This window comes from Grampus griseus, assembly GCF_964374135.1.
Source record: "Grampus griseus genome assembly, chromosome: 6".
Taxonomy (NCBI): domain Eukaryota; kingdom Metazoa; phylum Chordata; class Mammalia; order Artiodactyla; family Delphinidae; genus Grampus; species Grampus griseus.
This window is the reverse complement of record NC_139000.1, coordinates 106,371,397-106,385,495: the sequence shown is the minus strand read 5'-3', so window position 1 is coordinate 106,385,495 and position 14,099 is coordinate 106,371,397. Positions and strand designations below refer to the sequence as shown.

The window sequence follows — 14,099 nt, the reverse complement described above, 5'->3', positions numbered from 1 at the left end:
TGCAGCAATGAAGACCCAACACAGCCAAAAATAAATAACTAAAATAAAGTTTAAAAAAAAAGAGTTCTGACTGAATGGTACTTTGAAAAAAAAAATTTAAGGAGATAAGGGCTGAAGACTGTCTAGAACTGGTGATAAAGCAAATCCACAGATTAAGAAAATTGAGAGAATCCATGCAGATTACATTAAAAGTCTCTACTCGCAAATGTAATAACAGATGTGACAACATAGCATCATGGCAGGACAGCATACACACACACACACAAAAGAGAGAGAAGATTCTTAATGCAGCCAGAGACAATATACTTATTATCTTCAAAGAAGCAACAGTTATATATGAAAGCAGAGTTCTTAACAATGGGAGCCAAAGACATTGGAGTAATATATTGAGGGAAATATAACTGGCAACCTAGACTTTTACATTCAGCAAATATATCTTTCAAGAATAAATTTTCAGACAAAAAGTTTACCATCAGTAGGCCATAAATAAAGGCAATTTCCAAGGACGTACATCCTTCAGTCAGAAGGAAAGAATACTTAAAACACTATCTGTAGTATCCCCAAACTGGCAATAACCCAGATGTCCGCCAACAATAGAACGAAAAGTAGACTGCCACATTTGTAAATACAAAGAAATGAAGAATAAAGTACAGTTACATGTGAGAGTATAGGGCAGGGTTTGGCAGACTTTCCACAAAGGGCCAGATAGAGATATTCTGCAGACCAAAGCGTCTCTGTCACAACTGCTTGGCTATTGGAGTATGAAAGCAGCAAGAGATGATATATAAACAAATGGATGTGGCCATGTTCCCATAGAACTTTATTTACAAAAGTAGGTGGTGGGCCGGATTTGGTCCACAGGCTGTAGTTTGCTTCTGGTGTCGAAGACTCTCATTAACTCAATGTTGACTGAAAGAAGTGGGACACGTAACATGCAGTGTGATTCCACTTACATAGAACTTCAAATGGAATGCAGAAATATGATATTTAGGTACTAGACTTGGGTGGTAAAGTTATTTTGTTACTTTGTTAAAACAAAGTTATTTTGTTATAACTTTTGTTATAAAGTTACTCGTAGTAGAAATGAGTACTCTACTGTGAAAGTCACAACAGTGATTACCTTTGGGGAGGGGGAGGGGTTTGGGATTGAGAAGGGGCTCATGGGGAACTCCTGGGCTGTTATTCTTGTTCTGTTTCTTGACCCAGTTGGTAGTTACACAGGTATGTGAGTACATTGTGCTTTAGGCACTGTCTATGGCTATTACCCCCTCTCCCCCCAGAATGGTTAAAACCAGAACGAAAAGTAAGGGGAGGGTGGTTATCCCCAAAATCATGGTAATGGTTACTGTTAGGACAGTGGTTCTCAACTGGGGATGATTTTGCCTCCCATGGGATATTTCACAATATCTGTGGACATTTTTGGTGATCACAACTGGGGGGATGTTACTGACATTGATCGGGAGAGGCTGGAGATGCAGCACAGCTGTGTCTCTCCTCCTTGCCCTGAACAAATTATTCAGCCCAAAATGCAGTAGCTCCGAGGCTGAGAACCCCTGTTACAGAAGGAAGAGGCACAGGGGTGCAGGATGCTTCTAGATGCAGGTAGTGTTCTGCTTCTAACCCTGGAGGTGGTAACGAGGGGTTTGCTTTATAACTAATTGTACAGACTTCAAGTACTCCTACGTGTGGTGATGTTTGTGGTGATAAAAGATTCCTGAAAATTGCATGGGCCCTTTTCTGGAGGTAAAACATGGCAAGTGTAATTTATGTCATGTTAAACCTGTAATGAAGGTTAACTAAAGAGTACAGCTGCAACAATTTGAGTATCAGGAATCAATGTCTACCTTAATGAAAATCTGATGTTGTATAATGGCCATCACTTTTCGTAAACAGGTTCAGTGACATGATTAAGGTGTCAGACTTGAGGTGGCCTTTCCTGTGACCATCGTCATGGAGGCAGAAGCTCTTGAGTTTGGGTTCTTTTACCTAGAGGCATTCACAGGTTCATTTTTTAAAAAAATAAATTTATTTTATTTTTATTTATTATTTTTGGCTGTGTTGGGTCTTCGTTGCTACACACGGGCTTTCTCTAGTTGCGGCGAGTGGGGTCTCTGTTGCGGTGCGCGGGCTTCTCAATGTGGTGGCTTCGCTTGTTGCGGAGCATGGGTTCTAAGCGCGTGGGCTTCAGTAGATGCAGCACGTGGGCTCAGTATTTGTGGCTCACGGGCTCTAGAGCACAGGCTCAGTAGTTGTGGCACACGGGCTTAGTTGCTCTGTGGCATGTGGGATCTTCCCGGACCAGGGCTCGAACCCGTGTCCCCTGCATTGGCAGGCGGATTCTTAACCACCGCGCCACCAGGGAAGCCCCACACGTTCATTCTTGAACAGGGAAAATTCTCACCTTGTTTGGTATCATAACTTTCTCCTTTGATGTACTGAGTTAGAGAATACTTTGTAACTTTTCAAGTGATAGGGTTGCCCAGAAATTATCACACCAGGATTCCATAGAGGAAGGAGCTATGAGATTCATTTTTGGAGCTGTGGAAAAGAGAAAGCAGATTTTTGAGCAGTTTGCTTTTGAGATTTGACAGTGATAGCTGGAAAGTTACTTTTTTCCAATTTGATGTTATCTTGATTACTGTTTGCTAACTGAGAAATGCCATTGTAATAGGCATGAAAACCCTGGTTCGGGACAGGTCCCTTTGTGCTGATTGCCCAGGCTGAGCACAATCACTGCAGCTGGGCCTTCCTGATGGATTCCCGCAAGGGCGGTCAGGGAAGTGTTGAAAGTGACTCGGGGAAGCCTGTGTTATTTGTCAGGAAGGTGGCGAGGGCACAACAGACTCCAGGTGGTGGTGCCTGTCAGTGTGCAGCCCCATCCACAGGTTCACCTGTGCAGGCTGAGTCTTTTTCTGCGTGAGCCATAGAAGTGTAGTAAATCATTAACTGAGTTACTGATCTATAGGTTAACTTCCACCTCAAGACCACTAGAGGGTGCTGCACCCCTGCGGTAGGGACAGGGCTGTTAGCTCTGCCTCCGTCTCACTCAGTGCAGTCCAGCCTTTAGAATAGTCCTTTAACAGAAAAGCTGGCCCGGAAATGGATCAGGAGAGCTGAGATTATTTTTCTGCCAAGTCATCTTTGGTAAATACAGTATCTTCATCCAAATGAATTTTTGGTTTTATTACTTGAATTAAAGCTGACAAGCAGATGACACGATAACCTAGTAACATATTTTTCTGGTATAATAATATTTTTAGCTCCTTAAGATTGCTTACCGAATCAACACAGTTTGCCTTTCAACTAAACAAATTCTATACTATTCTCTTCGTAGAATCTTGCAAAGGTTCTAGAAATAACCCTTATTCCTTTGTGGGACACAAAAATCTCTATATTCTTTAAAATTTCATTTTTAAAAATTATCCTGTCTCAATTAGTTACTCCCAGACTCATTTCAGCTTTTTGATAGACTGATCTCATGGTTTAAGAAATGCTTTTTACTTCTGTCAGGTATCTTGTCCCTGTGATTTTAAATATTTTGGAAATAAACTGGGATGCTGATAACCTGTCATCCACAGAGGTGTGGTTTAGGACAGGGATCTTCAAACTGTTTTGCTCCCAGGGCTCCTGAGGGAATTTCGAAAACCAGTATACCCTATCTCACAGTTTTAGATCGACGTCTATAATGTTTTTAATCACAGCTTTAAATAGCTACAAAGAATATAATACCTGCCTATTGGGAAAATTGGCATTTTAAAATAAAAGCATCCCGTCAGTCCCAGATGTATCCAGTGGATGTTAAATCCCAGAGCAATTTGATATCCATGGTCATCTCTTTAGAAATAGAAAAGTAAGTCCTTTAATATTCAGAGATATTATGTTTCCTAGTTTCTTTTCCTCTGAAATATTTCCCTTGTATATATCCCATAATACGTTAATATATTTTTTTTGCTTGAACTTTGAAAAATTCATTACCCTGTCACGTTTCTCCACTACAAAACAAATACATATAAATTTTGGGTTTATTTCTCATAGCCCCAAGGCCTAAGGGTAAATACTTTTACTTTGGATTAGGTTGTCTTTATTAATTAGTAGATTGTAATGCACAAAACCAGGAAATAATAAATTTTGATAAATAATTATTAGAACAGTAAAACCTTTTTGGAAGTGCTGGGTTTGCGGCTTTGAATAAAGGACGCCTCCGTGACACCAGTCCTGTGGCTTGTTCCTTATTGATCCTGGTGAGAGGAGAGCTGTGCTCCCCTTGTGTAAAGTGGGAGGAGGACGCAGGGGAGAAGCAAAGAAGGAGGACCAGACTGATGCATCCACACAGAACAGAGCAGCTTTAGGAAAGCGTGTGTGTGGACAGCCAGGTAGAAACTGCTCCCCTAGGACGTGTCCGGGCTCGGGTTTGCTCTGGAAAGGCTGTGTGCTCGGAAGGTGACGAAGCTCCCAGGAGGTTCTCACGTCCCCAGAAGTGTGAGCGCAGCTCCGCTGGCACACAGTGTGGAGGTTAAGGATGTGTGCTCTCATGCAGATCTTCCTGGGTTCCAGTTCCGTCATAGCCACCGCCTTGATGGACCTTATTTTAGCCCTCTTGCTTCAGTGCCCTGTGAAGTCGGTTTATTAGTCCTAGCAGCTACCTTCCAGGGCGGTTGCCGAGATGGAATGCGGGATGGCACAGAAAGCTTACAGCCCAGCGCCTGGTGCTTCATAAGCCTTCAGTGGGTAAAAGCCACTTCAAGCTGGTACTGTGCTTGGTAGTTTGTGTTTGGAACATCAAAATTGAGACTGTTGGGCTTCCCTGGTGGCGCAGTGGTTGAGAGTCCGCCTGCCGATGCAGGGGACACGGGTTCGTGCCCCGGTCCGGGAAGATCCCACATGCCGTGGAGCGGCTGGGCCCGTGAGCCATGGCATCTGAGCCTGCACGTCCGGAGCCTGTGCTCCGCAACGGGAGAGGCTGCGGCAGTGAGAGGCCCGTGTACCGCTAAAAAAAAAAAAAAAAAAATTGAGACTGTTATGTGCTATGTAAAGTGTTTGGCCACAGAAAAGAGCAGAAAGTTTCCTGGTGGGATGTTTTTGAAAAAGTCCCAAGCTGATCTTGGGAAGTGACCGCGGAGGAGAATGTTTCAGGTTGTTGATGTGATTAAGCTGTGCTAGGCATTGTCTGAAAGCTTGAAACATCTCCCTTAACATTGTTCAGAGCCTTGCTATGTAATTTACACTTTGCTTTTGAAATGACTAATTTTCTGGGAGGGATTACCCTTAGCTAATGTGTTTAATGGACATGTGCTTGTTTTGCTTCACTACTAAGGTGAAAATTTCCTTTTTTCTCCTTTCTCTAACCTCGTATTTATATTTCCTTATGACATAACAATAGGAAAATTCAGTCTCTTTTCTACCTATGATGTGCTTTTTCTGCTACCTAAACTTGACAAATAGATAAAGATGAGGGAACACAGGCAGCTACTGAGATTCCTGTCACTGGCTCTCACCCCAGATCTACGTGCTCTGATATTTCAGGCAAAGGACTAAGAATGCTTTCTGGCTCACGTTTTCCTGTTTTGTCAAAGGAGTAACCACATGAGTTTATTCCTCAATGGTTTGTTTTTGTTGTTGCTTTTGTCCTGAAAGGCGAGCCTCCAGTGAAATCTGGGGTTTGAGGCGGTGGCTCAGTGCCAGCTCTGCGCCTTCACGCTCTACCTGATTAGCATCTCTGATCTGTTTTTGATTATCATTAATCTATCTTACCTTTATTCACGTTTTAAAAGAACTTTTTATTTGGAAACAATTATAGACTTACAGGAAATTGCAAAAATAGTAGTAGAAAGAGTCCTGAATACCATTCACCCAGTTTCCCCCAACGGTGACATCCAAGGTAGCCGTAGCATAACATCAAAACTAGGAAATTGACACTCATGTTGACTATTAACTAGAACGCAGACCTTATTCAGTTTTCACTATTTTTTTTTAGCCTTCATTCATTTGTGTGTGTGTACGTGTGTGTGTGTAGTTCTGTACAATTTTATCACATGTATAGATTCATGTAGCCACCACCACAATCAAGATACGGAATTGCTTCATCACCACAAAAGAGCTGCCTCATAATGCCTTTTTGTATTTACACCCACCTTCTACCCCTCCAACCTCCAAACTCCACTTTCATCTTTGTCCCTAGAAACCTTTCATCTGTTCTCCATCTCTGTAGTTTTGTCATTTCAAGAATGTTGTAGTCTAAGTGGATCATATAGTATGTAGATTGACCTTTTCATTTAAGCATAATGCCCTTGAAGTCCATCTAGGTTGTTGCACAGTATCAACAGCTCCTTCCTCTTTATTGCGGAGTCGTGTTCCCATATAAGGGAGTACCAGAATTTGCTCAGCCATTCACCCATTGAAGGAATTTTGGGTTAATTCCAGTATTTTACTATCACAGATAAAGCTGTCATGAACATTCATGTGGAGGTTTTTTGTGTGAACAGAAGTTTTCATTTCTCTTCTTCCAGGATGTTATAAACTTATGGAGAATAGCCCTGCCGGATCCATGGTACACAGTTTAAGAATATTTCTGATCATTTTTAGAGTTCAGTAATAAATAATGGGTCTCATAGGATTTTATTTAAATAAGACTGTGTCACTGTAAGAGAATGAGAATGGAATGCAGAGAGTTTAATGTAATGCTTTTCATGCTTTTTTAAAAGACTCCTCAGACAACAAGGAAAAGAAATCTTTCAGCCTTGAAGAGAAGTCCAAAATCTCCAAAAACCGTGTTCATTATATGAAATTCACAAAAGGTAAAATGAAGCGTTTCTTTACTTGTTTGAAATCTCTGTGTTCACACTGGATTTCTTAAAGCATTTTTAGCTCTTCGCTAGCATCACTTGTTTTACTTACAAAATGGGGAAGGAGGGCCGCGCTGACTGGATTGATCTGAAGCAGCGCTGACGTTTCAGCTCTTGCTGTGAGTCACCGGGGGTCTTGTTAGGATGCAGATGCAGACTCATTCGTTCTGAGGTGGGCCCCAGGTTCGGCTTTAGACTGTGTACGAGTCCTTTGGTAAAAAGCTGAGTGTGGAAGCTAACTTGCTGTTTAGAAGAGAAAAGGAACTTTATGTGGCTAGATCAGAAAATTTTAATTTATCGCTCAACATTTTTATTTACATTTTCCTGTTTTTCAGAGCTTAACGTTGGTGTTGAACAGCTCCTAAAATGTGCCAATTTAGAGAATTATGCGCCATGTTGAGATCTCCAGTATGAGAAATCTCACTCCCGAGTTGACTCTTCTATTATTCCACACCGTTTCTGTGTTTCATGCAGTGTTAACTTAGGTGTTCCATGGTCATTGCAAAAATGGTGTTAGAAAACATGTCTTCCTTCATCACCACCTCCCCACTCCCCAGTGCTGTACCTACACGGTCAGTCGTGGGTGCAGGTGTCCTATTTCACCACTAGGTGGCAGTCTTGTATTGGAAAGAAACCATTTAACTTGAACTCATCAACTCCCCAGATGTTTTCCCATGGAACAGTGTTGTGTACTAAGTGTACTTTTCAGGCACAAAACGTTATTTATTACATTAATATACTTAAAGTGTAAGTATGATAACTATGTTATCTAGTCACCATTTGATGGTTCGTCTATGGGAGAGTGGCTGTATGTTTCTACCTCTGTATGCCAGGAAAAGCACGGGTCTTTGCTTTAGTCTCGTTGGCATGATTGGGAATTCCCTGACATCTAGAACCCTGCTGAATAGCAATGGGCACTGGAATTCTCACTACTCTAAACTGTTAATGGTGGCTCTCATTTGGAGCCAGGACCCCAAAAGGTAGACTGGGTTTGGTTTGAGGGAGGGCTCATGGCAGAGCTGAAGGGAGGAGAGAGCCGATTGGGTTCGGGGACGCGTGCAGGGAGAGACTGGGGTTCCCCTTCCCTGTCCCGGCAGGTATGGCTTGTCTGGCTCGTCGTGTTAGCCTCTCTTCTTTCTGTCAGGGTAGAAGCTTCTTTGTCGTTCTCCCGTATGGCTTCTGAGCAGGGTTCCTCTCCACCCCTGACCTGCTGCAGGACAGAAAGCAATCCTTGTTGGCCCCTGTGTCCTTGTCGGGAGAGGCTAAATGGTCACTTAATACCCATCCCCTTAGGGAAAAAAAAAATAGTTACAGCAGGAGGGGTGCTGAGCACAAATGAAATTAAAAGTGCGCTGTGACTTTTGGGTAGTACAGCAGTCTTTTAAGCTCTGACTTTTGAGAATAGAATCTTCTCATTTTCCTTTTGTACCTGACTACATGCATAATTTCATCTGAAGCATTTGCCGAAGCTGGGATAAAACTGTTTAATCTAATGGATGCCGGGAGTATCTCCTTTCTGTTTCTAGTTAAGCCACCCCCTTGCCAGGTGACCCTATCAACCTGCTTGGTTTGTTGTGCTTTCCTTTTCTCTCTTTTAAAATGAGGTTTGCTTATTTATTAGCCTTGTTTGGGGAGCAGGGGGCATTGGTATGTAGGGAGGGTAATTCAACATATATTGTAAGAAAGGTAGCAGAGAAGATTGAGTGGAAAATAGAGGAATTGCAGATTGGGAATAAATAGGAAAGATAGAGGGAGGCAGAAATCCAGGTAGTGAGGAAAATACTCATTTACTGTCCATCTCAGCAATCCACAGTGAAAGTTAATTTTTATTTACTTATTTATTTATTTTTAATTTTATTTATTTGGCCGTGTGGCGCGGCATGTGGGATCTTAGTTCCCTGACCAGGGATTGAACCCATGCCCCCTGCAGTGGAAGCGCCTCCATGCTGGACCGCTGGACCGCCAGGGAAGTCCCCAAACGTTTATTTTAAAGTTCTTCAACTTACTGAAAGAAATCTTTCCTTGTAGAGCAGCTGTTGTCACTGGATGTGAATGATAACCTCTCAGTTTCCTCCAAGAAGGACTATCTTAGGCCACAGGAAACTGGATTCTGGCCATGACTGTCTCACACAAATCACTCAACCTCCTCCCCTCTTTTAGCCTCAGTTTCCATTTTTGTGAAATGAAAGATTTTTAAGTCATTGTTGAGTTCTAAAATAGGTTGTGCTTTAGAACTTACCAGAAATGATGCTGTTGTGTGGACATTTTGATGTCCACAGCATAGTGGATGATAAGGAGTTTTGCCCATGGGTATGCTCGTAGTACAGTAACTAACCCACTTGTTTAATGAGGATGATTCATACTGTAACTCCATCTATGGTCCAGGAAACTAAAACATGGAAAGACGGCATTTTATTTAGCTTGGTGTGAAGAGTGAAGATAAAGATTACAGTAGCAAATAGCATTGTAAAATTTGTTACTGCCTAAATATTGGCTGTAGCATTTTAGTTCTGATACATAATTATTCCTTTCTTTAGTCCTAAATTTATAATTTAAATTTGACGTCATTTATTACATAATTTCAAAATGTTAGTTTCATCCATATTTGTTTAAAAGCCTAACTTCAGCAGTGGTTTCTTTTAATTTGAAAAATATTTGGCAAGGCCATATCTGCAGAGAAAAAGCAATAGGGAAAATATAAATTTCTCCAAAGCCGTTTTCGAGGTTTTTAGTATTATACAGTGAGAAGTTGTCCAGAGAGCATTGCTTGTTGCTCCCAGTCATGCAGTGGGTGGGTGGAAGGTTGTGTACACTGTACTTGTGTGGCTTCACTGTGGTAATTTATTCAGGCTTCTCATTCCTGTGACAACTTGTGATACTTCACTCCTTAAACAAGGAGACTACACTCAGAGTGCGTGTCCGTGTGGTCGGCTCCTGGTCTGGAGGCGGACTGTAGTGTCCTGGCCCAGCTGGCCCCCTGCTGTCAGGCTCGGGTGATGGGTGTTCCGCTTCCTCTTCAGGCTCTGGCTCTTCTGACATTTAACTGTGAAGTAGCACCACTGCAGGCTTTTAAAAAGTTCTGGCTGTCTTCTTATTGGTTGTGAGGGTCTCACTTATTTTACCCCCTGCTCTGATTCTCTCAGGTTTCCTGATTTTCTCACATTATTACCCTTTCAGTGAAGTTTTCTTAATCTTCTGTCCTAGGCTTATTATCAGTCCTATGTGTTTTCACTAAAAAACAAAATCAAAATATAATATCATTTGTTTTATCCTTCTTGATTGGGGAATGCAAATAAATTTTCTAAGCAAGTGAAGCTACCTCCGTAACCCTTCAGTGTTTCTTATTTAACGAACGTATTTCTCAAACCTGCATTTCCTTACCCTTGCCCCTTTACTCTGAGTAGAAGAACTCAGTTTTCTGAGTCCTGGATATAATACAGTTTTCGCCTTAGCACTTGTTGGGGTGACTTTTGTCCTTAAACTAAGAGGTTCCAAATTTCCATGATTATCAAGTTCTTACGTTTATTTTTTATCATTTTATTTGCTTCCCATATGGACTTCTTGGTGTTGTAAGGGTGTCTGGCTGCGGTCATGTTCCTCTCTTCCCATTTGCTGCGCTGATAGACAGGAACACCCGATAATCCTCATGATTAGAAAAACAGCTAAAATGATCCTAAATAAACTGCTGTTCTCTGAAAGGATCAGATCATCCCTTCATGGACTTCGTTACATCAGCTTGGCTACTAGAACCTTTTTTCCTCGGTTCTTGAAATGATATGGACGGTTGAAGACTGGTAGATAAATAAACCAAATCCAGGCAGATAACATATACTTCCTATTCTGTTCAGGTTTTTGACTGTCATTTTCTCTGAGACAAGTTTATCAACAGTATTTGCTATGATTTGACCGTCATTCAGAACTGAGGCCAATAACTTTCAAACTCATTTTTAATATGTATATTTTATTCAAAACTGGCCATAATTTTATAACATTTGTAAACTATTCAGCCAGGACCATTAACTAATAACTATTTCAACATCACTTCCATCTTCACAGTTTTATCTACCTTTAAGTTCCTTTCCATTGGTCTCTGTTAATTCTTCTCTGTGTTTTGTTTTCCAGATCAAATCCAGGGCAAGGCCTGTAACAATCCTGGTTTCTACATTTACTTAAGTGAACTTTGCTAAAGGGTAGACATTTCTGATACGAGAACCCATCACCAAAACTTTAGAAACACTTGCGCCTTCATTGGTACATTCTTTACTAGCTTGACAGCTTTCCCTTTGATTCTAGATTTGTTTTTCATCACTGCGTGTTCATGTTTTGACATCCTGTTTTAGAATTGTCATCTTGCATGTACCCTCCCTTCCTTAACCCCTGCAGCATTCCTTTTAGTTCAGTTGCTGTAAAAGGGATTGTCATTTGCATTTCTTTTAGGGTATCTGTTCCATTTCAGGAGCTAGCTTAGGGATGGGTGGCTGCCACGTAGTTTGAACTCAGTACAACTCCTTTTTCTGAACTAGAAACTGCCACCCGAACGTGCTCTGCCGTGCAGAATGGGTTCTGCTGAGGGCAAAGCTTGGAATAGATCTCAGACCTCATGAACGTTGTCCACTTCTCCCCACCAGTTTTATTCCCTACTTTTCTGGTTCATTTTCTGAGTTCCCATCTGGGATAGGCTTCATTTTGCTCTTGAGTAGCTTTCCTTTGGGGTCTTCTGTCTGGATTCTACGTAATAGCCAGGTAGAACCAGGAAGCTTCATTTATTTCCAGCTCAGGAAGAGAGGCGAGAGCAGCACAGAGCCACGCACGAGCCTGTCCTGGCAGGAACAGGTTGCACTGACTGGACCCATGAGTCTGGTACTGCAGCCTAGGAAACTGGTTTTGGCGCCTGGTTTTGCATTAAATCGAAGGGTGTTTGTTTTTTTAATTTCATGGAGTCACTAAGCAATATCATATTTGAATGCCCCAGTGATAGTCAGTGAACTAGAACCCTTCTGGGTCATGACGGTACTTTGCCAAGTCAGTTTGCTGCAGGAAACCAAGAAGATAAGTGGGTCTGTGACAGTGGAGCTCAGGCTTCCAACGCAGAACAAAGACTCTGGTGTCTAACCCAGAGCCTCACTCCCCCGGAGCCTCAAGACTTTATATGTAGTAGTTACATTTTAGAATACATTTACCGTGAAGTTGACAAATGGGACTAGATTTGGTCCACTGCTCACAGGGTATTATTGGTAGAAGTGGAAATTCCGTAGAAGTGAATTTTAAATTAGTAGGTTTGTGGGTTTGAAATTAAGTTAAAGAGTTTAGGGTTTTTAATAAGAATCAAGGATCCTTTGGACACTGTTTTTGCCAGAAGCCATTTAATTTCCGACTCTTATTATGTATCCCTTTATTTAAAAAAGATATAGCTATTACAGTAAAAAAATTTAAAGAGAAAAATCTGAAACCCTTTCACCCTAATGCAATGAATTTTATTTGCATTTATTAAAAAAAATCATTCATTCAATTAATTATTGAGCTTCTATGTGTCACATGCAGTACGTTCTCATTCCTGTGCTCATTTGGGGTTTTGGAGCTACGTTTCTTAGCAGCGTTTTTTTTATCCTGCATTTCATAATCCTAAGTAGGTAGCTCATGTCTCCTTGAAGTAAACAGGATCTGTTTTCTAAGTGGGGAGCCCAGAGGCCCAGAAATCATACCTTGAAGGCATACCAGTAGTAGAGCTGCTGTAGAATTGAGCTTTCCTCTCCATCTCCATGCTCAGGGCTGTTTCTAACATTAAGAGAAAGTCAAGGGTTCTGGTTCACTTATTTGATTTTTAAGTGATTTTTAAATTTATTTAATTGCAGTAATCTGTGAAGGGGAAACAGAAGGTCAGTAGTTTACAAAATTGTTTATTTCTTTTCCAAAACCCATCTTGCTTTCAGGAGTTTCATGGTTTATATTTGTATTCCTTATTTTAGAAAGAATATATTACTGAAGGTGTCATGTTTTTCTAGGGAAGGATCTCTCATCTCGGAGCCAAACAGATCTTGACTGCATTTTTGGGAAAAGACAGAATAAGAAGACTCCCGAGGTATTAAGCCACATACGATTGATTTTTCAACTGTGTATAGAACTATGTATATTTATTATTCATAGCACTTTCCAGGCAAAGTTACCAAAAAAACCTTCTAGAGGCTTCATACAAAGGCTGAATGGTATCCTCTGAATAGTAATACTTGATAGATGATATGTATTTTAAGGAACTTTAAAAAGAATGTGTGTTCTCTGGGCTTTTTTCCCTCCTGGTGTGAGGACTAGACTAACCTCCGGGAAGAACGCCTGTTGCTGATGGATTCAAAGGGGTCAGCGTCTCCCGGCTGCACGAGAGAGGGAGGCGCTCGCTGCAGGCAGCCATTTTGCTCGCTTTGCTCAGAGCGCGTAGCTCTCTCTGGAGCATGGCTGTGGGGAAGACCGTCAGACTCACGCTCAGTCCTGGGCTCTTCCACCTGAAAAGCGTTTTGAGACCGTGTTGGATCGGCATGGAGAATCTGGAAGGGATTTAGATGTGGTATTTCCTCCATTGTACAATATTGTTTGTTTCAAAACTAGAAGACAAGAATCGAGTGACTAAACTGCACCCTGAATGGGGTGCATCCGTAATTCATGATCCTAACTATTAAATTGGGCTTTGTAATACAGCACAGAGTTCTTTGTGCCATTTCCAACTGTAAGACACAGCCCTGGATGTCGTTTGCATATCAAAATATTAGGATTCTTAGAATATGCATTTCTGGAGATAATGGGATAAAAATATTTAAAATTGATCTTGTTGATATGTATGAAAATCTGAAATATATGGTTGCTCTCACTAGCTATGGTAACTATCACTCAGCTAATCTGATGTGTCATACTCACGTTCCTTTATTGGTTCCTAGTCAAGGCCCTGATGACTACAGAGCAAAAAAGACGTGTTTCATTTATTTCTGACATTTCTCCAGACTGTCAGAAAATTTTCCAGGATGGTAGCTATTTGTTACTTAATATAATTTTCAAAGACTTCAGAATTACCAGTTATTGGAAATTTTGTTTGGTGACTTCTTTTGTAGGTTAGGACCAAACTCCTAGTCTTTCAGCACTTTTCTGCCCCCGCATGTGTAGCCATGAGGACAGAGGAGGGAGGCCTGGGCCCTGGGGCCTGCTGAGCCCTGCTGAGCGGCACTTCCTGCAGCTCGACTGAGTTACGTACAGGCAGGTGGGTCATTAGGGAGG

At 41.5% G+C, this 14,099-nt stretch overlaps 1 protein-coding gene across 1 annotated transcript in view; it reads left to right on the top strand.

Moving 5' to 3' along the window:
- Positions 1–14,099, top strand: part of PINX1 (PIN2 (TERF1) interacting telomerase inhibitor 1) — an 83,469-nt gene that overhangs the window by 12,050 nt on the left and 57,320 nt on the right. The window contains exons 5-6 of the mRNA XM_082656845.1: positions 6,702–6,794; positions 12,845–12,921. Coding sequence (XP_082512971.1) covers positions 6,702–6,794; positions 12,845–12,921 — 170 coding nt within the window. The remainder of the gene's footprint in view (positions 1–6,701; positions 6,795–12,844; positions 12,922–14,099) is intronic.